The sequence below is a fragment of the Triticum aestivum genome, chromosome 6A, assembly GCF_018294505.1.
Source record: "Triticum aestivum cultivar Chinese Spring chromosome 6A, IWGSC CS RefSeq v2.1, whole genome shotgun sequence".
Taxonomy (NCBI): domain Eukaryota; kingdom Viridiplantae; phylum Streptophyta; class Magnoliopsida; order Poales; family Poaceae; genus Triticum; species Triticum aestivum.
In genome coordinates, this window is record NC_057809.1 from 444,486,010 (window position 1) to 444,496,606 (window position 10,597).

The following is a 10,597-nucleotide window of genomic DNA, read 5'->3' on the forward strand; positions in this document are numbered from 1 at the left end:
TACATTATCATTCTATTGCTTGTAACCCTGCTTGTCCATTTGACTGTTCTATGGTGTCTTCTCTGTTTACATGTAGTCTCTCATTGCAAGATTCAACGGCCTTCCGTCTAAAAGATGGATGGAAATCCAAAGGTAGAACCGTGAATTCTGTTTCTGAGGCGATCAACTTATGACGTCCAAAAGAGGCGACGAACTGACGTTGGCGATAACTTAGGAGGCAAGACATATGCATCGCTGCTCCATATAGCCTCCCATAACTTTTCTTTCAAGTGGGGGTGAAAGACCGAACAAAAGGGCAAAGGTCTACCTGATCGGATAACAGCGTGAAGATTCTAAAATGGCACTATCGGATGGTCCAATCCGGCAGGTGAAAGCAAATTGTTGAGCCAAACATGGAAGGGAAATAACTGTAACAAAGGCAGATGCAAAAGCCACAAGTGCATATCCCTCCTCCTCCTTGGCCCCCAAACCAAAGATCGCCTGCCATTGGGCGCTTCGCAGCTAAGGTTAGATAGAACACTGCAGGTCCATGGACATGCACGGCCGGCTTTGGCTGAGTCAAGGGATGGATCTCCAGTCGGACCGATTCATCCCTATCTGTGTATTACTGTTTAGTTTATTTCTGCTGCGAGTAAAATATGATTGCTAGGTGGATAAGAATGGCGGAATACTTGGTACTGACGAGTGAAAACTGAAAGCTTAGTTTGCAAGTTATTAGTCGATTGTGCCGGTCAGCGATCGATGTTGTTGCACATTTTCTTTCTGTATATCCTACCTAATGTTGGGTTTTTTTTTTCTCATGTCTAGTTGGCAAGCATGGGCTGTTTATTTGTCAAAGCAATCCAGCAACCTGATTAGTTCGGACTGGGTCTTCGTTTGGAAGCAGAGGACTGAATTCAGTCTCTTTCAGTGAGATGCGTGGTGGAGATTGTTCCGCAAATGCTACGTACTTGAACAGTTAGATATCGATATGTCATTAACACCTTCAGTGTCGGAATTCTTCAGACATCAACTGCAAGCAATAAATCACTACCATAACTACAGTATCCTCTCGATATCTTCTTCAATGTCAGAATGTTATGGAACTACAGGTGCTGTGTAATACTCCTATATGATACTGATATTGCTGTCCTGCAGGCCAAGTTGAAGATCTCAGTGCAAACAATCTCATATAGTGACTGAGATCACGGAATGATTTTGCAACTGACCGTATGGAATGCCAGTTATGTACGCCGTCAGGAAGACGATCACTTATCTCAAATACGTACTATACATGTTTTACTGTAGAAGAAAGAATGGATATCTAAAACTTGCTCACTGCACTGCACACATACGAATGAAGGCTATCATTTGCCGCTCCCACCAAACCATTCCTTTCCCAAGCTTGCTCGTGAAGTTCATCTTCCCCAACCCCGAAAACATCCATCACCAGCCGCCATGCACTGGCATAACAACGACATGTTGTAGCACTTGTAACAACTTAACCTACACATACACAGATCCTAGCACCATCTAAACAACGTACTACAGGCACAAAACACAAGGCGTGTGCAGGGACGATCTCCGGCCGGCCGGCCGCCGGCCGCGCGCGCGTTGTCATCGCCGCGCCTGCGCAATGGCCTGCTCCAGGTGCTGCAGCGACCGGTGGTAGCTGACGAAGCCCATGAACCAGAACTCGAAGCCGTCGTTGGTGACCACCTCGATGTAGCGCTGCTCCGGCTTGTGCTTGTTCTCGGTGGGCACGGCGCGCCGCACCTTGCGCAGCGGTATCGTCACCTTGTACGGCACGCGGAGCTTGGCGCCGTCGGGGGCGGCCACGGCCAGCGAGCGGTCGCTGCGGAAGGCGACGCGCTCCGTGGAGACGAAGAGCATCCCGGCGATGGGACCCGCCGTGGTGGACAGGTAGCACTGCGACGCCCTCACCAGCCGCTCGTTCTTGTCCACGGAGAACCACTGCCGGAACACCTTCTCGACGCCGCCGGCCTGCAGGATCCTGGCGCCCAGCGTGAGCTTCCCCTTGACCGTCTCCGACAGCTTTGGCCCCAGAGTCACTGCATACGTTGGGAACAAGGACGACTTCATCAGTCTAACAATCCAAAGGCATACGGTACGACCAAGAAGAAAGAAAATCAATTTTCTTTCTGATTGGTTGGCGTTCCGTGTTGAATTAAACAAGAAAATATAATACTATCGGTAATTACTTACCGTGTTCTTTGATGCCCTGGGCGATCTTTCCCCTCTTCCTGCGGACTTGGCTGGTCTGCTCGCGATCGGTGGCCGTGGAGCGGTTGGAATCGCCGTCGTTGTTGTTGATAGATTGGAACGAACCGGAGACGAATCCGCCATGATCAGGGGGGGTGATGGCCTCCTCCACCTCCACGAAGTCGGGCTCCTCTATGCCGTAGGCCGTGCTGTTGACCGGGATCCCAATCACATGATCCTGACTCGTTGACCCCTCCATCGCTACCGATCGATCGACCCAGCTCGCAAGCAAGGAATCCCTCGCGCTTCTTCCAATCAACCGCTCTGCTCCGTCTCCTGCTCTGCGTCGTCGGTGCGCCGAAAGTAATGTGCGGTGGTTGTTGTTGCTGGTAAGCTCAGGTCCAAATTGAGAAGGGGGAGGGCCGGTTTTATAGGCCGGCTTGGTGGCCCGGCTGGCGGTCTACACTATACGAATATGTTATGGTATAGTATAGTAATTCCGCGAGCGAGCGCACTTTGGAATTGTGAATTGAGAATGGATGCAACAGTCCTCATCCCCTCATCATGATAAAAAGTAGGCTTGGCGCTGGAAAAAGAGCCCGGTGGCTACCTAACTTTGCGAGGCCATGGGACCCGCCGCGTGCCGCTGCTTTTCGGTGTGTCATCCGTTTGTGTTTTCGCGCACGGAGGGAGCCTTTTCTCCTCGGAAGAAAGTCTCCGACTCGTCCAGCCGGTTCAGTTAAGTGCATATGCATTATGTGCTCCACGCAAACATACCTCAATCCGCATGCAGGATGATGCATTCGACCAGTTCGGTATCTGGCAGAGTTGACGAGATTGGGCCAAATGGCCGATCCCAGCACTGTGGCCGGCAAGCCGATTGGCGGTACCCGTTTTTGCACGCAAACAGAACACGAACCTGGGAACACCGTCAGTCAGTGGCATTGACAGAGAAAGGAATCCACGGAGATGCAGACAGAAGAACCTACACCTACAAGGCTACAGCAAACGTCGATGGCCTGAATGAGTCAGACGGACGGGGGCACACCTAGATCCGCATCGGATCAAAATCATGGCTCCCCAAAGGCCGTGACCGGAAAGCACGGGGGGCGGGCGAGTGGACGACGACGCCTTTGACGAGGCCGACGGGGTCGTCCCTACCGGCGCCACCAAGGGCCGTTAACTAACCGCCATGGCCTACGCTGCATACACACAGCGCAAAGCTAGAAGCGTCATGAATTCGGCCGCACCGTCCCTCTCCTCGTGCTTTCGCCTTTGCTTCGCTATGGCTATGGCCACGGAGGCCCCGGTCACTAGCTGCTCCCCGTAGCTTCGCCAGCGCCGCGTCCGACTACGCGCCGAGTCACCACGCGCCCCGCGCATTCGCGGTTGTTTTTCTGCGTGTCGGACAGCGCCGCTGGTTGGTTCGTCGGCTCCATATCCGCTGCAGCGAATCGACTGGTAATTGTTTGCTGGTTGGTTTTTACTTTCACGGCCTCCTTTTGTATATTTTTTTCCTTTTCCAAAGGGTGCTGTCACTTCTTCGTTTCCTTGCTCGGTTGGGTAAACATCCATGTTCGTGCAACCTGTGCTTGCGCATGCATGTATTCCTAAGATACTACTACGTGAATTAGGACATATTTTTTTTCTTCGTGAATGGGGTAGTTAAGATTATTTTGTTCCTGAATGGAATGCGGGCTCCAAACCAAAGTATTAGAGCATCTGCATTTCCACATAAGGGCCTCTTTGGTTTAACTTTAAACTTTTTTTTGAACCATTATTAAAGAGTTTAACTTTTTGCATAGCTTTTTGATTCATAGGATTGAATCTTACAACCATCGTGTCAGTCTGGTCGGCATAATAACCGTCGATACGGCGATTTTGCCCAAAATGTCAATCTGGTTAGGCTGTGATAATTTGTGAAGCGTGCTCCATATCGAGCCCACCATGTTTTTCGCAGCCCACTGCCCACGGTTATAAAATGGTTGTCGCCATGTCCGAATAGCTCGCCTGATCAACCCTCAGCAAGTCAGCATCCACTTCACTCCCGTCGCCATGTCGCTTCCCCTCAATTGGACTAGGTGTCGCCCTCGGAGGATGAGGAGTAGATGGTGGACGAGGAGGGGGCCGCCCTCACCGCCGAGGAGGACGAGGATCGACGTTATGCACTCGAGGTTGCACATGAGATCATGCCCTCAATGAGCACCCGAATTGGAATCCCAAAACACATTCCATTGTGTGGGATATCCAGCGCGGTTACGTGCAGACCCAGTATGAGCAGGATATAAGAGAGATTGCCACGTAGCTCATATCAGCCACTATGTGCTCCCTATCGGCTCATTGTTAAGGAGGCTTGGGATGAGCGCTACACATCGGTTGCCTGTCTGATGAAATCTTCAAGCACACCGGTGTCGGGGAGGAGTTAAAGGCTGAGAGGGACCATGGCGTGTGGCTCCATTACGAGGAGAAACAAGTGTGTTTGATAGCGTAGAGGCAATCCATCAGATGGCGTGCATTTGACATGAAGATAGTGTCATTCACTGAGACGACTCGCACCATGTTGAACCTTGCCCCATTGAATATGATGTCCCCGACCTTGATGAAGATTGGTCGTTGGACCGTCAAACGGTCGTGCCTGGATGACGAGTGAACTTGTCACGTATGCATGTGCCCTTCTGTGATGGTGGTGGGAACAACTAGCCCTTCTCCCAAGCCAAAAAAACTCATTAGTTTAGTTTTAAAAAAGTCAATAATCGACTTTTCTACCCTTATGTAACCACTTTGTAATGCAACTTTATCTCAAGTTAGTGTTTTAGTCCTTTAAATAGAGTGTTTTAATTATATTAGATGTAGTGTTTTAACTTCGCAAAAGGATGAATTATTTGAGGAGTTAGGGTATCTCCAATGCCGACCCGCAAATTTCCTCCCGCATGCATGCACGGACAGCAAGAGGGGGGGACCAGTCCACAGACACGGATGCCTGAGACCGCCATCCAACGCTGCCTGCATCCATTTCAAGCCGGGTTTCGACTTAGCAGACGAAATTCATGCAAACCGGCTAATATTCATCAATGTTCTAAAAGAAAATAGCACAAATCATCCATACATAGTTGCACATAAGTCTAGTGTCTCAACTTCGATGTCCAACAAGTTTTTCAACGGATCATGTCGTCCCACACACACTGCCCCTTCAACTTCATCCAAGAGTGTGTACGTAAATGGTCGTCCCTCTGTCTTGTGGTACATGATAGCAGCGTGTAAGGGCTACACAATATGTAGAGCAATATTGAGTGAATGAATTGCTTCTAGCTAAGCAACTACGTGATAAAACTTGGTGACGATGGCCTGAAATGGCGTATCATCGATACGATAACGACCTCACATTGCGATCATGGATGATGTGTATGTCGTAGGGCGCAATGTGCTTTCATGCATGAAACGATTCAATGCACTTCCTGGCAGAATGTCCCCCCTCTGCTCCTGCCTACGAAATCCGCGGATATGACCAACCACACATCACACAACAACTCATCCTTCATGGCGAGTACCCCGCCATCCTTCTTCCTCTGAAAAAACGACATGGCGTCCGAAAATAAGCTCAATGGGATTTGACCGAACACCTGCCAGACGTGGTGGCCGCCATGGAGGTCGTCAACAGGGTGGTGGATCGGAGTGTACATGGGTACAAATGGCTCCAGGGTAGACAGCGCCGTCGTAAAAGGCGAGTGGGTGTGTCGGTGCTGGTGGCGAACGTACAACAATGCATGTGTGGCGGCCGAAGAGATACAGCAGCGGCGGAGATGGAGGTTGTGGATGCAAAGCAAGGGGGTGAAGTGAAATGGGACAGGGAGGGTGGATTTAGTGGGCCTGGGGTGTCGGAGTCTACCCTCCACTTTGCGAGAGCAATTGCGTCCGGACCGATACAGGGGCGCGTTGGATGGCTTTCGTGGTCTGAACATGTGCGGACGGTTTAAGAGTCGGCGTTGGAGATGCTTTATAGGTTCTTTTTTAAGGGAGAGATGCTTTATAGGTGTTTAGGGGAAGTGATGAAGCTATGTACCTAGGGTAGGGTCATGGACCTTGTTGGGTAACGTAGTAGTTTCAAAAAATTTCCTACGCACACGCAAGATCATGGTGATGCATAGCAACGAGAGGGGAGAGTGTGATCTACGTACCCTTGTAGATCGACAACGGAAGCGTTTGGTTGATGTAGTCGTACGTCTTCACGGCCCGACCGATCAAGCACCGAAACTACGGCACCTCCGAGTTTTAGCACACGTTCAGCTCGATGACGATCCCCGGACTCCGATCCAGCAAAGTGTCGGGGAAGAGTTCCGTCAGCACGACGGCGTGGTGACGATCTTGATGTACCACTGCAGCAGGGCTTCGCCTAAACTCCGCTACAATATTATCGAGGACTATGGTGGAAGGGGGCACCGCACACGGCTAAGAATATGATCACGTGGATCAACTTGTGTGTCTCTGGGGTGCCCCTGCCTCCGTATATAAAGGACTAAAGGGGGGTGCAGCCGGCCTAGGAGAGGCGCGCCAGGAGAGTCCTACTCCCTCTGGGAGTAGGATTCCCCCCCCCCAATCCTAGTTGGAATAGGATTCGCGGAGGGGGGAATAGAGAGAGAGGGGACGGCCCCCTCTCCTTGTCCTATCCGGACCAAGGGAGGGGAGGGGCGCGCGGCCCATGAAGGGCTGCCTCTTCTCTTTTCCACTAAGGCCCATCATGGCCCATATAGCTCCCGGGGGGTTCCGGTAACCTCCCGGTACTCCGGTAAAATCCCGATTTCACCCAGAACACTTCCGATATCCAACCATAGGCTTCCAATATATCAATCTTTATGTCTCGACCATTTCGAGACTCCTCGTCATGTCCGTGATCACATCCGGGACTCTGAACAAACTTCGGTACATCAAAATGCATAAATTCATAATATAACTGTCATCGTAACCTTAAGCGTGCGGACCCTACGGGTTCGAGAACAATGTAGACATGACCGAGACATGTCTCCGGTCAATAACCAATAGCGGAACCTGGATGCTCATATTGGCTCCTACATATTCTACGAAGATCTTTATCGGTCAGACCGCATAACAACATACGTTGTTCCCTTTGTCATCGGTATGTTACTTGCCCGAGATTCGATCGTCGGTATTCCAAATACCTAGTTCAATCTCGTTACCGGCAAGTCTCTTTACTTGTTCTATAATACATCATCCCGCAACTAACTCATTAGTTGCAATGCTTACAAGGCTTAAGTGATGTGCATTACCGAGAGGGCCCAGAGATACCTCTCCGACAATCGGAGTGACAAATCCTAATCTCGAAATACGCCAACCCAACATTTACCTTTGGAGACACCTGTAGAGCTCCTTTATAATCACCCAGTTACGTTGTGACGTTTGGTAGCACACAAAGTGTTCCTCCGGCAAATGGGAGTTGCATAATCTCATAGTCATAGGAACATGTATAAGTCATGAAGAAAGCAATAGCAACATACTAAACGATCGGGTGCTAAGCTAATGGAATGGGTCATGTCAATCAGATCATTAACTTAATGATGTGATCCCGTTAATCAAATAACAACTCATTGTTCATGGTTAGGAAACATAACCATCTTTGATTAACGAGCTAGTCAAGTAGAGGCATGCTAGTGACACTTTGTTTGTCTATGTATTCACACATGTATTATGTTTCCGGTTAATACAATTCTAGCATGAATAATAAACATTTATCATGATATAAGGAAATAAAATAACTTTATTATTGCCTCTAGGGCATATTTTCTTCAGTCTCCCACTTGCACTAGAGTCAATAATCTAGATTACACAGTAATGATTCTAACACGCATGGAGCCTTGGTGCTGATCATGTTTTGCTCGTGGAAGAGGCTTAGTCAACGGGTCTGCAATATTCAGATCCATATGTATCTTGCAAATCTCTATGTCTCCCACCTGGACTAGATCCTGGATGGAATTGAAGCGTCTCTTTATGTGCTTGGTTCTCTTGTGAAATCTGGATTCCTTTGCCAAGGCAATTGCACCAGTATTGTCACAAAAGATTTTCATTGGACCCGATGCACTAGGTATGACACCTAGATCGGATATGAACTCCTTCATCCAGACTCCTTCATTTGCTGCTTCCAAAGCAGCTATGTACTCCGCTTCACATGTAGATCCCGCTACAACACTTTGTTTAGAATTGCACCAACTGACAGCTCCACCGTTTAATGTAAACACGTATCCGGTTTGCGATTTAGAATCGTCCGGATCAGTGTCAAAGCTTGCATCAACGTAACCTTTTACGATGAGCTCTTTGTCACCTCCATATATGAGAAACATATCCTTAGTCCTTTTCAGGTATTTCAGGATGTTCTTGACCGATGTCCAGTGATCCACTCCTGGATTACTTTGGTACCTCCCTGCTAGGCTTATAGCAAGGCACACATCAGGTCTGGTACACAGCATTGCATACATGATAGATCCTATGGATGATGCATAGGGAACATCTTTCATATTCTCTCTATCTTCTGCAGTGGTCGGGCATTGGGTCTTACTCAACTTCACACCTTGTAACACAGGCAAGAACCCTTTCTTTGCTTGATCCATTTTGAACTTTTTCAAAACTTTGTCAAGGTATGTGGTTTGTGAAAGTCCAATTAAGCGTCTTGATCTATCTCTATAGATCTTAATGCCTAATATGTAAGCAGCTTCACCGAGGTCTTTAATTGAAAAACTCTTATTCAAGTATCCCTTTATGCTATCCAGAAATTGTACATCATTTCCAATTAGTAATATGTCATCCACATATAATATCAGAAATGCTACAGAGCTCCCACTCACTTTCTTTTAAATATAGGCTTCTCCAAAAGTCTGTATAAAACCAAATGCTTTGATCACACTATCAAAATGTTTATTCCAACTCCGAGAGGCTTGCACCAGTCCATAAATGGATCGCTGGAGCTTGCACACTTTGTTAGCTCACTTTGGATCGACAAAACCTTCTGGTTGCATCATATACAACTCTTCTTCCAAAAATCCATTCAGGAATGCAGTTTTGACATCCATCTGCCAAATTTCATAATCATAAAATGCGGCAATTGCTTACATGATTCGGACAGACTTAAGCATCGCTACGGGTGAGAAGGTCTCATCGTAGGCAATCCCTTGAACTTGCTGAAAACCTTTTGCGACAAGTCGAGCTTTGTAGACAGTAATATTACCGTCAGCGTCAGTCTTCTTCTTGAAGATCCATTTATTCTCAATTGCCGATCATCGGGAAAGTCAACCAAAGTCCATACTTTGTTCTCATACATGGATCCCATCTCAGATTTCATGGCTTCAAGCCACTTTGCGGAATCTGGGCTCACCATCGCTTCTTCATAGTTCGTAGGTTCATCATGATCTAGTAGCATGACTTCCAGAACAGGATTACCGTACCACTCTGGCGCGGATCTTACTCTGGTTGATCTACGAGGTCCAGTAGTATCTTGTTCTGAAGTTTCATGATCATCATCATTAGCTTCCTCACTAACTGGTGTAGGTGTCGCAGGAACAGTTTTCTGTGATGTACTACTTTCCAATAAGGGAGCAGGTATAGTTACCTCGTCAAGTTCTACTTTCCTCCCACTCACTTCTTTCGAGAGAAACTCCTTCTCCAGAAAGTTTCCTAATTTAGCAACAAAAGTCTTGCCTTCGGATCTGTGATAGAAGGTGTATCCAATAGTCTCCTTTGGATATCCTATGAAGACACATTTCTCTGATTTGGGTTCGAGCTTATCAGGTTGAAGCTTTTTCACATAAGCATCGCAGCCCCAAACTTTCAGAAACGACAACTTTGGTTTCTTGCCAAACCACAGTTCATAAGGCGTCGTCTCAACGGATTTTGATGGTGCCCTATTTAACATGAATGCGGCCGTCTCTAGAGCGTATTGAAAGTTCAACTATCCCTAGGTGGTTTTGGTAATTCATAACAACATATAGCTCATTGAGCTAATGCTATTCCAAGATGATTATTTCAGGAAAGCTCAATGATTGGCATGGCATGGATGTGAAAGTGGAACCCTCAAAATGCTAAGGACAAAGGATTGGCTCAAGCTCAAAAGCTCAAGACTCTTCATTTCATATTTTAGTGATCCAAGATCACATTGAGTCTTTAGGAAAAGCCAATACTATCAAGGAGGGATGAGGTGTTGCTTAATGAGCCTCTTGCTTCATGTGCTTAATGATATGCTCCAAAATCCTCAGCTACTTTCCCATATCCACATTTGACCTAAACCCTAAGCCAAACTCGGTCCTACTGATTCTTCCTATCCGGCGCCACCGAGTTTCACTTGTCATAAGCCACTGCCAAACCCTAGCAATTCGGTTCTACCGATAGGGATCTC

At 47.8% G+C, this 10,597-nt stretch overlaps 1 protein-coding gene across 1 annotated transcript; it reads right to left on the minus strand.

The window, feature by feature from the left end:
* Nucleotides 1-1,143: 1,143 nt before the first annotated feature.
* LOC123130712 (putative GEM-like protein 8) lies at nt 1,144-2,719 on the minus strand. Its single transcript, XM_044550528.1, has 2 exons — nt 2,206-2,719; nt 1,144-2,051 (listed from the first exon to the last, which is right to left on the minus strand). Exons 1-2 carry the CDS (start codon nt 2,459-2,461, stop codon nt 1,597-1,599), a joined length of 711 nt encoding a protein of 236 aa, XP_044406463.1. The 5' UTR covers nt 2,462-2,719; the 3' UTR covers nt 1,144-1,596.
* Between the last annotated feature and the right edge of the window lie 7,878 nt (nt 2,720-10,597).

Coding starts and splice junctions, on each gene's coding strand:
- LOC123130712 (XM_044550528.1), bottom strand. CDS start 2,461: ATGGAGGGGTCAACGAGTCAGGATCATGTGATTGGGATCCCGGTCAAC. Junction 2,052..2,205: donor CCAGGGCATCAAAGAACACG/GTAAGTAATTAC, acceptor CAACGTATGCAG/TGACTCTGGGGCCAAAGCTG.